The following is a 17052-nucleotide window of genomic DNA, read 5'->3' as shown; positions in this document are numbered from 1 at the left end:
GCGGCCGCGGCGCATCGCCGAGCGCTGCCCGGGCGCCTCCTGCTCTTGGAGCCAGGACAGAGGCTCTCGGGAGAGGGAACCAGTAAATTAGCCTCCCACAAACACGTTCCCGGCTTTTAATAATCTTCATTATTAAATTTATTGTTAATTTGCAAATTAATTTATTAATTATTAACATTATTAAATTTTATTATCATCTTCAATTAATTTCAAATTAATGGGTACTTCTCCTTCTGAGAAGATGTAGCAAGGACAGCCCCCAGTTCAGATTCACGCTCCTTGTCACAGATGTTTGTGTTGAGCTAAGGGATCATTTGGGTAGACCACAAGTAGGAAAATCTGTTTTAAAATCTCCGTAGGTCAGCTTTTGGGTTTTTTTGCTGTTTTTATTACAGGATAATTTGTGAGTGGACATCAGAAACAGGCTATTTCAGCCCAAGAAAATATCTGGAAAGGCTTAGAGTCTGAAATGAATAAATACAGAAATACCCCCTGTGGTTATCTTAGCATGTCCCTTACTATAGCTACTATGGCATATACACCTCCCAAGAAAAAAGGTAGAACTGGGGGGAATTCACTTCCCCTTCGTTCTATAATATAGATGCAAACTAACAGTGCCAAAGTATAAAAGCCTCAAACTACACCACAGCTGCTACATACCTACAGCAATGCACCTTAATTACAGACAGCACTTATGCAGCAGCCATTTTCCCACATTGTGTCCTTTCTGAAGACCTGTGATTCCATTGCAATGGAAAGAGAGCACTTACAGGTACCTCTACCACTTGGCTACCATCCCCATTTTGAGTACAGCTCTGGCAAGACACAAACACATAAGACAGTGATCTGGATAGTGGTAAGACAGGATGTCCTACACAACCCAACTATGCACGCTGGCTTTTTGGCATATAGTGCTGGGATTCAATATAGCCACAACTGTTACCTTTTGGGAACCCTTCACAACTTTACTTTCAGCACTGCAAGCACACTTGGGATGAAGTCCAACCTGCTATGGCCCTTATCTTTCTCAAATGCAGAAGGTGTCCCCTTCTACCATCCCATATGGATCTCAGGAATCCTGCCTTTTGTCACCAACTTCTGTGTGCTTGACAATCACCCTGGCACAAGCAGCAACATTTCAAACTACTGGAGACAGGCACTTCCCCTCAGGAGGCTGGGCAAGAAAGAAAGAAGAATCTGGCAGAATGCTCAGAGCCTCCTTCTGCTGCCTCATGCCCCAGAGTCCTGATTGGGCTGGCACCTTACGCTGGGCACATGCCAGGCCTAACAGCTGTGGACATTACCAACTGTGGTCCAAAGATGCTTCAGATTCTGTGGTTTGGTACCTTGCTCATTCCTTGCAAGCACGGCCAGCATTAGCAGCAAACACCTTGTAATGCACTACCTCAGATTAAAGGAAGGAATACAGGATGCCTGCTGCTATTAGGATCCATCGAGGAAGATCTTTCTAGGTATCCATCCGAACTCATGACCTATGTATTTTAGCCTTAGATTTATTTTCTTATTAGTTTCAAAGTTCTAAAAACTGTTTCTTGGTAAGTCTTTTATGTGCAGCTAGTTGTTGAATGCTTGTCCACTACTTTTCAATTATCATCTTTGCATTTCAGTACTGTGAACTACACCAGATTATATCTCCTCAAAGATATATAACCCAGAGCACAGTAACGAAAAAATCCTGTTACATAATCTGCATGCAGTCTGTAGTGCTATTTTAAAATGCATACTTCTGCTGTGTGATTGCTCTTTAAGTTAGACAAAAGACCCTACTAAATCACTCTCCCAATTTGCAAGTCATGTCTTACCACCCCTTCCATCCCTCTGACCTGAAGTTGCCTATTACTTATCTTTTAATATAAATATAGCAATACAGTTAAGACTAGAAAATATTCAGGTCTCAAACTATTACTACAAAGCTAATCTATCCCTTTTGCCTTGTCCCTCCTATTGCCTGCACCCTTCTTGCTCCAAGAACAGCTCACTCTGGCTAACAATGGCATCTAACTTTCCTTGCTAGGAAAAGGTTACCAAAATATGAAGCATAGGGGCAGAGTGGCAAAGAGCAATGTGTGAGAGCAACATACAGCCTGGTCAGACCTTACTTAATGAAAAGATGACAAAGACAGTAGTTCTGCTGCCCCTGAGACACCATTAGCTTTACACAGTAAACTGAGGCAGCTAGAATGCCCCTCTTCCTACAGTCTGGCTGGATTTTTGCATGCATGTGTACCTACACACATGTACCTACAAATATGCATAGCTGTTCATGGGTATGCAAACATTTATCTGTACTTTCAGGCTCTGAAGAGAATTCCCAGGTAGTTTTCAGCTCCTGGTACCCCATGATTTAGGCAAAGAACAGCCCTTTTGAAGTCTGAACGGTTGTTATTTAAGAGCAAAAAGTAGAGCTAGTTCTCCTGTTCAACCAAATCTTTCCTTTATACAGAAGAAAGTGATGCACAACCAAATTTCAGAAGTGCTTGTTTCTTTCCCTTTCAACTACAAGATTTACAAATGCTGAATGTCATTTGGAAGGACTTAGGACTTCACAGTCAGACTCTAAACCAAGAGAGAAAAGGCTTAGGCACCCATGCAGTGAAAAACATTACTGACTACAAGATATCTGCTTAACATCTCAACAGTAATACCTGACATAATGTCACTTCAGTAAATTAATATCACAGCTTAACTGATGAAATTATTGTAGAATATCTGGTCAACAAGTAACAGGATCAGTAGATCTTTCAGTCCTTCATACAGCAAAACTTCAGCACTGGACAGCTACTAAGACATGGACACACTGGGAACATCCCTTACTGCTTTATAATGTAATTTGCTCAGGGAAAGGTCATTCCCCTGAGAAAGGCTTATCACATTTAAATGCTTGTTTAATGAATGGAAGCTGTTTGCTATCCTCTCAATAGCTGAGATGCTGGCACTTTAACACAGATGGGATCAGACCAGGAATCCATCCTTTTTAATGTCCTTTGACACCAACCAACACCAGGTACTTCTGCAGAAGGCAGAAAGGCTGCTGAGAGATATAGATGTGAGGACAGTCTGCCCCTTCATGTTCCACCTTTATCTCTGATCAGCTCAAATTCTGAGCATGGAGTATAATGGTTTGGTCCAAATGTAACTCCAATTCATAGCAATGAATTTACCTGTCATTTACCTGTCCCTCTACTCTTGTACTGCAAGACAGAACATGAGTCCTCTACTCTCCTACTTGTTTCACTACTCAGTTTTATAAAGATGCAATATTTGTCTTCTCAGTGCCATCATAGGAGAAACTCTGTCCTACTCATTTTACTGCCCTTCTTCAAACCCTTATACTTTAGGGAAATTCCTTTTCAGACATTGAATTAAACAACACACTTTATTTCAGGTGAAGTCCAGTGACTGATAGAATATTTTGTTCAAACTATATTCTAGTGTGCATTTTTTGCCACAGCTGTATGCGCCTTCAGCAATAAGCAAGCTTTCTGCTACTAGCAGTGTTAGACAATTCCCTGGTGCATGAATAGATATTTTTCTCCATTAAAATACCAAATCAAACCAAACAAAAAAAAAAAAAAAAACACACACAAAAGCCAACCCAAAAAAAAAACCAAAACCAAAAAAACCCCACCAAAAAAACCCCTAACAACTGAAGCTAAACACCCTAAATCTTCATTAAGTGAAGTCTGTCATCTGTCTGGCTAACTTTTTCCAAATTACATACATATTACAATACATCCAAATTACAAATTACATTACATCTCAGCTCCTTTAATGGCCATTTCCAAGGACTTTATTCTGGCCATCAACTGCAAGGACTGCTGAGGTGCCTCACAATTCATGTCTCATTTCTGGAAATCCTAGCTATCCTTCGTGGGGGTGGATGAGGCAATGGCTTTGGTGCTTCTTTCACTACTTGCTTCCAGAGGAATTTCTATAATACAAGAAAGAACCAACACTCTTTTTTTTCTAATTATATTCACACCACCTTGTCTGGTTTTGAGCATCCCAGAATAACTGCTTTCTATATTTTCACTTGATCTGATAGTTCACACTAGTTTATCTACTTTTAACAACATTTTGAGAAATGGCTGTTCAAACCTGATCCAGGTATGAAATAAACCTAATACACACCCAAGTACATGAATAAAGGAATTTCAGATCTGGATCTGCATTAACTGAGAACAGCTATTGGCATATCTACATCTTTTAACATAATGGCTTTGGATTATACAACAAAAATGACATGGATCTTTCTATCATTCAGTAATAAATAGCCCTGACAGGTCTTTCTATCATTCAGTAAAAAACAGCTCTGACTGGAGCTAAGTTACTGAAAAAGAGTGTCTTGTAATCTGAAAATAAATTTGACATAGCTATCTAATCATACTTTAGTCTTTCTGCCTATCTTTTTTTGGCTGCTGTGTACAAACCTTTTTCTTGCTAACTACAGTTTACTGCATGAAAGCAGGTAACAGTTGTGGAAAGAAAGCAAACTATTTCAAGGTTCACTCCCTTACTTCAATGAAAAACCAAAACCAAACTAATAGTAATTTCTTTTCAACAGATGATTTCTAATTTTTTATTTTTTTTTTAAAAAAAAAGGTTTTATACAAGCACTAAGCTGAAGTAAGTGTACAGGTGTCAGTGATGTTTCTCTTCCACTCTTCCACAAATCTAAAAGGGGCACATCTAATGAAGGAGCAAGGAAGTGCTAGGAGCACAGAGGAAGAGATGTGATTGATATATTTGAGTTACAGTGAAAAATTAGAAATATAAACAGCTTCACTGAGTGTGCAATATCAAGAAATTTTAGCCTGTTTTATGTCATAAATCTCTCTCCCAAAACACTAACTTCTGTAATAAACTATCATCTTAACTATTAATTAAACCAGTGTCCAAGAATATCTAGAAACAAAGACCATTCTGACATCTAACTACATGGATTTGAGGGTCCAGTTATCAAATCTTTTATCTTTATCCCAAGTACACTAGAGGCACAACAATTTGTAGTGGGGAACCTAACTTTTCCTCCTCAAAATAGAACACAATATATTCCAATGTCCAAGAAAAGAAAAAAATGCTGCCAGCATATATGACATATTTGCTAATAATAAAGTATACATTTAAGAAAGGCATTCCAGCAGCCAGGAGTTTTATTTGCCAAGAATTCCAATTCCTTTTTACATATAAAAGGATTTTTTTTCTTTTTACATAGGAAACCTAGACAAAGGATGCAAGAGTTTGTAAAGATTTCAGGAGGCTGCTGAACATGTCCATGTAAAAACCATTCTCAGAAGCCCGCATTCAAAATAAGATGAAGACAGAAAACACCTCCTTTGGGGCAGCTCACATTCTGGCATTAACATTTGCATGAGAATTTTCTACAGAAAAAGCTGTTACAGGGATCTCAGTCCCTGAATTGTCAGTCTCAGTGGAAGAGCTTAAATATAAAGAAAAGGGAGCAAGAATCTCCTGTTTTCCAGGTACTGACTAATCCAGATGTGTAATAGCTTCTCTCTTCACTGGAGTCTCATTCGTTTTTCAGGTGGTCCTTTAGCACCAGCACTCTGGGCATTCTTGACAGTCTCTTTTTCCTCTGTCTTGACAGCTTCAGGAGCTGGTTCTGGTTCCTTCTTGATTTGATCCACTAAAGATATAACAGCAAAAGAAAGCTAAACCTCTGATTTTCATTCCTAAAGCACTCTTCAGAATATTTAGAAAATATTGTTAATGTCACAAGGACAACATTAATTTCAAAGGTGTCAGAATAATAAGCAGAGAATAAATTCGTACTTATAATGGTTAAAAGGTGGAAGAGATTGAAGCGATACAGTTCATGCCTTTCCTGTTTGGAGGTTGCCTATGATCAACTCAGTCTTCACTCTTATCCATTACTTTGCACAATTAGGTAATGCCAGAATTCCAAACCACCTCACAGTAGCAGAAACAAGAGCTTACATGGCAACTGAAAGATATTGCATACAGAGTCTATTTTTCAAGTCTTATGAGAATATTACAGTTTTACCTGGGATAGGCTTTTCTCCGGGCTTTTGCTGTGGGGGAAGAAAAAAACCCAACACATTAGCAGAACCAAAGTTGTAATTCTCAATCCTTACTGCTAATAATTTAGGAATAAAATGCGAGCAATGCACTCTTATACGTAAGAGGTGAGGCTACGTAGAATGGGTCACCAAATACACTTCAAACAAAATCCAGTTAACATTTTATAACATCCAATTTTTCCTCTAACAACTGGAAAACACTGAAGACAAAACTATAGTCTTTCCCAGGACTTTCTGAGTTAGCCAGTCTTTCCCAGGACTGTCTGAGGAGAACTTTTGTGAGGTGCTCTAAACATAATTTCCTTTGCTCCCAAGCAGAAGACCTGGTGGAACAAATGACTACCAAAGACAATCAGAGGTAACCACAACTTCACAGAATGCCAAGAATTTCCATGTTAACTAATGAGTCTCCAGAACAATGGAGTAACTAAAACAAAATACTGTGATGTCTTGATTGAGTTCACAAAGCAGAAAACTGGAGCAGCAGCAACATCTGTTAGCTGAGAATAGACCCTCTGTGATCAGATAAGGAAGGCATATAATAAAATTCACTCTCATAGTTTTGTCAAGATCTTAATGACTCCAGTGATTACAAAGGGAGATCCTACACTCTGAGCCTTCCATGTCAAGTTCACTATCTAATCCATGTTACTATTGCAGAAATACATGAAATTCTCATTCAGTTTCAGCTGAATTAATTAATTAAGTTCTAATTTACAGTAAAACTGTGCCTTTTCAGTGTCATACCTGAACAAATCTGGGTGGAAACTTTTGTCTTAGGTCTAAAAGCAAAGCATCTACCCGTTGTCTTTGGAAAATAGAGCTTGGTTCTTCTTTCTTCTTGGCTTTTGGTTTAGTTTTCTCTGCAAGTCACAAAAATATCAGTGAAAGATGTATTAAAATTTATTTTCTCTTAACAGGTCTTTGTTGTATGACAAGTTGGTATTTGTCTCTCCTCTGAACTTCACCTATATTTTCTTACTGACAGAGGTTATTTTTTTTTTGTGGAAGACTGATTAAGGATGAATCTTCCCTCCTGACAAGCTGGTTTGGCTTCTGAGAATGTGTTTTGATCCCCAGTGGTTTTAAGAGTTGCTCATTTTATTGACACAGAGTTCATTATTTTCATCTCACCCATGCCTCTGTGCTGGTTCATTCCCACCAGCACAGAAGGGCAAGATTCCTTCCACCTGGCAGAGACCCCTATCTTACTCTTCAGACACTTCATCTCACCTCTCCACCATCACTGTGCATTGCTTCAAGCTTTTCCCTACATTCCTTTCCTCTCCCAAAGTATGCAGGAGAAACTAGCAAACATACCTCGTTCTTCTTGATCTTTGAAATGCCACCAGTAGCCCTTGGATGGGTGATAGCGACAGTAGGACATGGCTTCTTCAAAAGCAGACTGAATTCCATGCACTGCAGTGAGCTTTCAGAACAAGAATGTAAGGCAGTGTTCAAAACTCAAGGAGAAAACACAACATAATTTTTTGGAAGTGGGTATTTTAAAATTAGTGTTCTATATTCATTTTTGTTCTGGGAAGGGAACTTCCCAACTCTCAGTTTTGGACTGAGAATGTAATTTCTTTCACAAGCTCTCACAAGGCACTTCTGAACTGCTTTTCTAAACTGACAGAGAAAAACTTGCAAAAGCAATAGTTTAAAAGAACAGAAGGAATCAAAACAAACTTGGACATCCAATTTAAGAAGAAATACCACATCAATTTAAAAACATAAGCCTCATTTAAAAATAAATATTACAATAGCATTGTAATTATTACAATTGCTTTGGAATGTTAATACATTAACATTCCAAAGCAACCTTCATTGATTATTTATTTATTACTATTTCATATGTATTTGTCAAATAATTTTTGAAAATTTTGATTATTCAAACTTCATGCTGTTCTGCCAATTGTGCAGCTTCAGTTATTCTGATCCTTCATCCCTAAACAATGTATTCTAGTTTCTGGGCAATACTGCATTCTCACAAGATCTTGCATTTTCACGTGGGATGCACACAATATTAACCAGTGGGGTTTATTCTAAGTTACTGCACTGTTACTACACAAGATCTTCCCTCAAAATAGTGAAGGAGGGATATTAACAGCCTGAGGGACAACCAAATGCTTTAAAAACTGATATAAAGCAGTATGCATCAAATGCACAGAACACTTACAACTCTGGAGTTAATGACAGACCCTAAGTCAGGTGCTTGATAAATCACTCCAGCAATAATATAGTAGTCAGCCAATGGCATAACTGTGGGAAGGAAAAGAAAAACACAGGATCAATTTAAAGCTCTGGCTGAAGACTGTGTATTTGTTGCTGAATTTCAGTCATAGCAGCAGAAATTGCAGTATTTCTCTTACCACAAAATTTTCTCTTGTTAACCTTTTCCTTCAAAGTACTTTATTTACACCTTTGGCACAGTCTGATAAGGAGAGGAAAAAACAATGTCTGCTTTACAGATAGAAAAGAAGTCCTGTCCTATGGCAAGCAAATGATTTTCCTCACAGAACTGGGGTTTTCAGAGTACAGTAGAGCTACTACTAGTCAAGTGAACTGCTCTGGAAGTAATTCCACTAGCCTTGGCTACCAGTAGAAACCTACAATAATGTAAGATCTCATTCTTCTGGACTCAGCTTTCTATAACTTCTACAGTCCTCTCAGCTAGATTTCCCAGGCCCAATGGGGTTAAGCACACAGAGAGTATGCTTTTCTAAATTAATAGCATTCTGCCAAAAAAAGACTACCTTCCAAAGGCATTTGCTAAATCAGATTTGGAACCTCTACTGACCAATCAAAAATTCTTGTTCATTAGAGCTGCAGTGCAGAGGAACATTACAGCTGCCTCTGTAACTCTGCCAAACATTGTTCAGTTGAGAAACCATAGCAATGCTCTCAGCTTCACGTTCCTAAGGACATTACCTATGCACACATGTGTTCCAGTTCCTCCATCTCTAACAATTCACTCAGCTTCACTTCATTTTGTGAAGCTTGGACACCTGCCTAAATTAGCAATCTCAGACAGCTGAGTGCATATTACAGCCAGTACCCACTTCTCAAAAGATAAAGGATGCTTAGCACTTCTTTCAAAATGGAGCAAGACACAGAACAGCAGTTTTACTGTCTCACAGCTTTGTACCAGGGCCTACTCTCCCAAACACTCAACTGTCCCTAATCCATTGATCTAAAGATTTTTCTAGTATCACTTCAAATAAGCAAGAACTTGTCTTCAAGAATTTCAAATATAAATACATCTGTTTTCAAAACACACAGAAGTCATAAGACATGCCTGCATCAGTTGTATGAGTATTCCACACTAGCTATGAACTCATTAAATTCCAGTTTTACATCCCCATTCCCATGTCTCAAATACACTAATTTTTGTACCCTGATGAAATAAAAGACATGATAACATCTGACCTAGGGAACTATGCAACTCAATCAAGGTACCCAGCACAAACTTTACAGTCACAGTGGGAAAAATGTTACTAAACAAGTCCCAGCTAAGTTCCACCAAACATACACCTGCCTTACAGCACAAGTCTAAACACACATACCGTGGTAGCTCCAACTCCAATCTCTATCTGAAAGGTGTCAAAACCAGAACTCAAGGGCTGTATGATAATTCCACACTCACTTTAGAAGCTATGTTCAAAATCTCTAATAAAGAAATAACTCAAACAAGTCACTAAAGAATCAATCATACATGTTTTCTCAGTTTGGAACTGCAATGTAAACGGACCATTATCTGATATAAGCAAACAAGACAAGGCAAAGTCCTGTACAAGACTAAAACGTATATAGAAAATCTAAATCCCTATAAAAAATAAGTTAAGAAATAATTAGCACTAACCCCACCTTTCTTTCCTACAAAACTTACTCTGAAATAACCCAAATTATTTTATATGAACATGCAGTAAACAGATAAGACAGTCCAATAGCAATTGAAATGTGGCTACCTATTTGATTAATCACACGCACACAAACAAATTCAAGATTAAAAAGGAATAATGAAGCCAGTTTTCATGCTGATAGGAAAAAAATCTAAGGTATTTGATTTAAAAACTGGAAAGTGACACTGTAAGAGGGAGAGGTGCCATCACAACAAGAAATGGACACTCTTGCACAGCCTAACAAATAAATACGACACGGAATGAATGCTATTAGCAATTTCCTGTAGGAAAATGTAGCACAGGGCAGCACTTTCTCATTCGCTGTTCCCATTTCCCCACAAGATGGCACTCCCTGCTGCTGGCACACTGCAGGGAACTGCTGGAGAAAGGCTCTCCCCACCACAAGGCCTCACACCCTCCCAGTCAGACTAGAGATTAAGACAGAAAAGGGGAAGCAGAAGTGCTTAGACACAGATTAGGAATTGAAAAAAAAACAACTGACTGATTTGGCTTCACAACAGGGGCAAGAAGTGAGTGACTGTACCTTGTGTTGGAGATTGCCTTTGCTGCTTTCGGATAATGAAAAGAATGGGCTCTTGAGCATGAAGAAGGATGTACTCCACTCCAACCATCTGGCTGAAAAAGAAGCAACCAGAGTAAGTATCTTCCTCAAAGTAAAATCTGTAGGATGTGAAGAGCAACCAAAGGGCCCAGCAATAAAGCAAGGAAGTCCTGATGCTTTGAAAGCTCTTCTTTATAATGTACAGTAAATAAAGGCAAAGGATTTCCTGACTAGCTACCAAACCCTATGTGACAAAGGGAGTTATAACAACCTGACACAACACAAGTAGAACATATTAGCAACAGATAAATAGCAAGAAAGGTAACAATCTCTCACCATGGAGGTATCATTTATATGACATCAAATACAGCAACAAAGAACTGGTATATGATGTGACCATTTGTTTGACTGATGTAAAAGCCTCTCTGCAATCACATCTGAGAACAAGTAACTTTACTAATGGCCTTCTAGCTCTGCTTGCAAACTCCCTATCATATCTTTAAATAGTTCTCAAACTACTCGTGCTCAGCAGAGCAGATGGAGAACTGAAAAGAAAGTTAACTTGCACATGCAATCTCAATACACGACCATATGTGATCAGTTTATTTACAACACTCACTACTCTTATTATCCATACTAAAAAGCCAGCTCTTCAGAGGAATTATGTACTAATTATGGCCCACAGCCAGTAGTATATGGAAACACAAACTATTTATGAATTCAAAGTATCCCCTAACATAAACCCTATTCACCGCAGAAAAAAACATTTAACTACATTACATAACTCAGGTTCTGTTGAGCAGGGGGGACGAGAGAAGACAGCTTTTCTATTTCAGAGGAATGTCTAAAAGGTGATTTACTGGAACCTCAAAAGATACACAGAACTCTTCATGCTTAACACCTCCTTGAGATGGCATAAGAAGAAGTAGAAGACATCCAAACAGAGAAAAATCTGGGCTCCCTGGAAAGTGGTGGGACTAAAAAGCACAGAATCAGCTTTCCAGCATGCTTCCATTCAATTACCAAAGCCTCTGAATGGAGGGACAAGGGATACTGCACAGGAACCAGTTGCAAATTACAACTTACTTCAAATGGTCCAGGGTCATCCGCTGCATTTTGACGACTTCATTGTTACATGTTCGGTCATAGAAAGGGTTGCTTCGCTCTGAGAAATAGTCCAACACACTCCCATTGTTTAATATTGGAATCCAGGAGCTGTCGACCCAGGAAATTCCCAACAGATTATCTGGGAAAATAAATCTATGTTGAATACTAAAGCAGACAAAAACACTACAAATACATCCAAGAGTAAATTGCCACCAGTTAACAATTATAGCAGAGAAAAGAGATGGAACACAAACACACCAGTTAAATTAAAGAAGTATTTCATAGAGTTCAAATAATAATAATTGATAACCTTTAACCTTCTGCAGGTCTCTTAGCAGTATACAAAAACAAACAAACAAACAAGACCAAAAAACCAACAGCTAACACAAAGATGCTATCTTTGGGCAGATGCTTCCCAGTAATCTTGAACAAGAGATTCTATTCCTGACAACAAAATTCATCTGCCAAATTGCCTGCAGCAAATTACTTGTTCCATAACCCAGTGGATATTACAGATATCTAACTATCGAACACTAACAATTATATAAAAAAGCAAGCTTTTTAAATTAACATGCTTTATAACTTACAAGTCATAATAGGCCAGTTAAAGTCTTATGGATTTAGGGAAATATGAATTAAAGTCCCTGCATTCTGTTATCATGCTACAGCAAAATGTTCCTCAGGCTCATCAAAGTAACCAGTGTCAACAATCAGTTTGACAGGCAACGAATTTGCTAACATTGGAGATCCAGGAGGAATCCTGAAAAAAAACCCTGAAATTCATTGATTTTAAATCACAGGAGCAGCAAACAGAATTCCCAAGACACAAGAAAGCAGGAAGAGACATTCATTGTTTAGATTAAAAAAAGCTTGAGTGATGAGACATCATTGAAGACTGACTGAAGATCTGAATTGTCTCCTCACGGGAACCACTCCCTGAAGTTCACATACTATATACATACCCTGAACTCCCACCAATCATTCCACTGAGAATGTTTTACTTTTGTGACAATTCAGCATGCTCAAGCATGATTGGATCAGTTTCAAAAGTGCCAGCTCGTATACTACTAGCAGCTTCTCTGAGGAGTTAATAAAGTACCACTACTTGCTTAGCAAACCAGGAAAAACGAAACAGAAATAGCTACATGTAAACCATTTTTCCTAGCTAATCTCAGAATTTTCAGCCCAACTGTTTCATGCAGGGTGGGGAAAGGCAGGGAGAAGTCTAGAGGCAATCATGTTATTTCACACTGACCATTCTCTCTCCTCACAACAGAAAAGGAAATCTCAGAAACACATGACTAAGATCCATTATTAAGCACAGAAGTGATGGTAGTGCTGTTTATTCCAAATGCCATTCAAATCCAAAAGAGCCCTCTGTTCAAAACAATCTTAGAATCTTAAGGACTTGCATTCTTCTCATTATACTTTATACTCTATTCACATTATTATTATACTCTATTCATATTATTATTCCAACAACAGTTGGGCTGAAAATTATACTTTAAATACAAATATTCTTTATTCTTTGTATGATTAACAACACCTGCATTTCTCAGAGGAATGTCAGGCACACTTTAGAGAGATATACAGAGCTATCATGCTGTATATGGACTGATAATGTATCATAAAATGGAATATAAAGTTGGACTCTAAGACTCAATTATCCACAGCTGCTTAGTGCCAGTATTTATAATTGCCTTCATAACCAGCAAGATTGTTCTCTTAACTATTATTGGAAAAAAGGAGAGGAAGAATAAAACAAACTGTGAATCTGACATGACTGTTATACTGAAGGGTACTGTTTATTTTGGGTGTAAGAAAGGATGGCGTTCCTGCTTCCCTGTTCCTTTCAAAAATAGGACATCTTGTGCAAAGCATTTCTTGTGGAATTTGCATCACAGATGCAAAAGTAAAGTGCTTGTGACAATACTGCCAATCTGTCATGATTTTCAAGACAATTTGGAAGATAAGCCAGCAATCCATGGCAAAAGAGAAGAGTAATTCACACCACATGCTGAACATGGCCTTGTTGGCCAGGTAGCCCAGCACTAGGTTTTGAGAAACCAAAAGGAATGGCAAAGTAGCCTGACAGGGTATTGGGTTTGCCTGATCAGGTTTGGTAGGGAGGATACAGGACTGGCTTCAGTGAGTAGCTGCTGGAAGCTTCCACATGTCCTACAGAGCCAAGCACAGACCATGGTGTGGTGGCTGTCCCCCTGCAGCCCATGGAGGACCCCACACTGGAGCAGGTGGATGCCTGAAGGAGGCTGTGACCCCATGGGAAGCCACGCTGGTGGCAGGCTCCTGATGGTCCCCTGGACAGAGGAGCCCCAAGCTGGAGCAAGTTTTCTGGCAGGACTCATGATCCTGTGGGAAACCCACGCTGGAGCACTGGAGCTCACATTTCCCTGGATGCAGAGTGCAATACAAGCCATGCCAAGCAGCCCCATGGGTTGCCAGGCCCTGCAGAGCTGCCAGGCCACGTTCACCTGGGCAAAGCAGCCCCAAAGCTGGCCCAGAGAGCAGGGCAGGCCAGAGGCCATGCTCACTGTGACAATGAGCACTTGCCCATCCTGACCCAGCTCTGGGGGCCACAAAGATCTTGGTAATTTTGGAAAAGTGAGGGACCGCATGCATAACCATCCTGCACAGAAGGTACTTCAATATTGTAAGCAGGTTGGTTTAAGTGCTGAATATCAACCTGCATTATTAATTTTGCCAACTTCAGAGACCAAGATGGATTAAGCATTAAAAATTTCTTGATGATCTGTATTTTAGATCACACAGGGCCTGATTTCAAAAAATTTGTGGAGGTAAAATATTCTAATACTCTGGGACTGGTGAAAATGCAGTTGTGTTAGTTTCAGTAGTATCTATTTTGAATTTAAATGATAGCTCCACATGATGGTAGGCCCAAAGGGATACACAGTAAAATTACACCAACAATTCCATTTTTCAGAGGTGCAAAATTTTGGATTTTTCACTACGGGTTTTGATGACTCATGCAGAGAAATCTGGGATGGTTTTCCACAGGTAGACCCATTGATCATCCAGCATTCTACCTTAATTTCTAACCTTTCCATTCCCCAGATTCAGGGAATATAATTATCAGCTTCACCCTTATCCAAGTCCCACTCATTTTTTAAATACTTAACCAAAGTGGCTAGGCTTAAATCTGTTTTACTGGAATGTATCAGCTTTTGGAAACTATCGTGTTGACTAATAACCCTAACTGGGGGAGTTATGCAGGCTATATTGAATTCCTTTTTACCGTGAAGCAGAAGAGAATGGTACAAAAGAAGGTGAAAAGAGAGCAATAGGCGTGGGGGGGGCCTGAGGTCTGAAAGAGCTCCCACCCTTTGGCCCGATACAATGTACTCTTTGTAGGCAGGAAAGGACAATTAGATGTAAACATTATTTCTGACTGTGAGAGGAGGGGACTGGTGGAAAATATCAAGGCATTCCTAGCAGACCTTGAAGCTCCAGTACAACCAGAGAATGAAACAACAGACTTCTGACCAACAGCAGAGCTTCTATATGCCAGAGTGTCCCCTTGCATTGTTAGGACAAAACTTACCATGCAAGCTAAATGCTCAAGTAACTTTTTTTGAGAACTGCATATAGCTATGCATCTCACAAAAAAAAAGGCATGGAAAGCTCAAATCTGCTTATCAATGAACCAGACCTTAAAGGAGCCTGAAAATAACATCCTGGACGCAGTACAGATTGCTGCTTAGAGTATCAATATGAATTTAATACCTGTAAAGAAGCCTTGTTCTCAGGAGTATAGGCTGGTACAGGATTTAAGAGCAATAAACCCATAAACTCTGTTGTGTGGATGGGCTTTTTGTACTAGCTGAAAAAGCCTGTTTCAGGACAACAATATTGGAGAAATACATGGAGGATTGTCTCCTGTGGGAGGAATCCCATCATGGAGCGATGGAAGACAGTGCACGGTCCTCCTGCTGAGGAGGACAGAGTGGCAGTGTCAACATGCGTGAACTGATCACAATCCCATTCCCAGTTCACCTTTGCTGCCTGGGGGAGAGAAGTTAGAGAACTTCAGAGTGAAGTCAAGCCCAGGAACAAAGAAGTGGTAGAGGTGTTTTTAAGATTTGGTTTTATTTCTCATTATCTTCCTCTGATCTAATCTGTAATAAATTAAATTAATTTCCCCCAAATCGAGTCTGTTTTGCCCAGGAGAGTAACTGGTGAGTGATCTCTCCCTGCCCTGATTACAATTCACAAGCCTTTCATTATATTCTCTCTCCCATCTGGTTGAGGATGGGGATAGAGTGGCTTTAGTGGGTACCTGGCACCTAGGCAGGGTTAATCTACTGCAGTTAGATTAGAAATAGAAGTATGCCTCAAAATTTACTTAATATATTGAACTATATTAGATAAAAGACTTTGAGGGAGCTTAAATGATCTGGAGTAAGACCCAAGTTTTTCACATCAGCTAATAAATTAATACAGCACTCCTCCATTAATTGTCTACATAGTTCCTTCATGTAATCTCAAACGAGGCAGTCAGAAAAACACACAGGACTACACACAATCATTAATAATTTGGAGACAAAAAAGGAGAAAACCTCTGTGGCATTATCAAAACTGACCCTTCATGAAATTTCCCTAAATACCTGCTCTTGTTCATTCTCTGAGACTCCACCACACAGGCTTCTGATGTTATTCCATTCAGACACTCTTATGGAGAAAAAATCCTTCCTTTCCTGTGTCCTCTGAACCCCTGCTTCTTTTCTCAAAGCTCAAATTCTTCACAACTTCTACTTTGTTTACACCATAAATATTCTTTACCACTTCATTCAAATATCGCTTCTTCTTCAAAACATAATCTTTTTATTCATATCCCCGACTTCTCACCCAAATGTTTATTGTTTTTTGCTACTTCAGCTTTCTTTCCGGCTTTCCTAACACCTGGCCTGCCTTACCACATCCACCTCAAGTGCTCCTAAGATTCCCAGCCTCACTCGCTGCCTTGGTCCCACACACATGCCAGCGCTTCCCACTTTCCCCCACACTTCAGAGCCGGAACTCTCTTTTTCAGCTGTTCCCTTCCGTCGCCATCTCACCGCAGGGCCTCCTTATCCCCCCTGAAAAGGCAGAGTCTACCAGGAAGAAGCTTGTTTTCCCCAGGCGACCCCGAGCACACGCCCCCAGCCCGCCGCACATCCAAAAAAGCTGTTTTTTGGTCAGCTTTTCCGCCCGGCCGTTCCAGCTCCCGGGGACCGTCACAGCAGCACACGGACCCCTCCTGCGGCCGCCCCGCGGGGGCCCCGGGCCTACCTCGGATGTCCACAGCCGCCATGGCCGCGCGGCGCACGTCCCGAGCGGGGCGGGGCGCAGGAAGCGGCCCTGGGGCGGGGCGGGAGCCGTG

General features: G+C 39.9%; 1 protein-coding gene across 1 annotated transcript; it reads right to left on the bottom strand.

Moving 5' to 3' along the window:
- Positions 1–4616: 4616 nt before the first annotated feature.
- On the bottom strand, positions 4617–17040 carry MED6 (mediator complex subunit 6). The gene is made up of 8 exons (XM_015630942.3): positions 16962–17040; positions 11634–11793; positions 10530–10621; positions 8263–8345; positions 7404–7512; positions 6831–6946; positions 6047–6074; positions 4617–5668 (listed from the first exon to the last, which is right to left on the bottom strand). Exons 1-8 carry the CDS (start codon positions 16981–16983, stop codon positions 5541–5543), a joined length of 738 nt encoding a protein of 245 aa, XP_015486428.1. The 5' UTR covers positions 16984–17040; the 3' UTR covers positions 4617–5540.
- Between the last annotated feature and the right edge of the window lie 12 nt (positions 17041–17052).

Source organism: Parus major, chromosome 5, assembly GCF_001522545.3.
Source record: "Parus major isolate Abel chromosome 5, Parus_major1.1, whole genome shotgun sequence".
NCBI classification, from domain to species: domain Eukaryota; kingdom Metazoa; phylum Chordata; class Aves; order Passeriformes; family Paridae; genus Parus; species Parus major.
The sequence above is the reverse complement of the archived record's forward strand: the minus strand, read 5'-3'. Positions and strand labels throughout refer to the sequence as shown.

Excerpts from the sequence above, each read along its gene's own strand:
- MED6 (XM_015630942.3), bottom strand. The coding sequence starts at position 16,983 with ATGGCGGCTGTGGACATCCGAG. Across the intron at positions 11,794-16,961 it reads GGCGGCTGTGGACATCCGAG|ATAATCTGTTGGGAATTTCC; the intron begins GTAGGCCCGGGG and ends TTATTTTCCCAG. Across the intron at positions 6,947-7,403 it reads CAAAGATCAAGAAGAACGAG|AGAAAACTAAACCAAAAGCC; the intron begins GTATGTTTGCTA and ends TGTGACTTGCAG.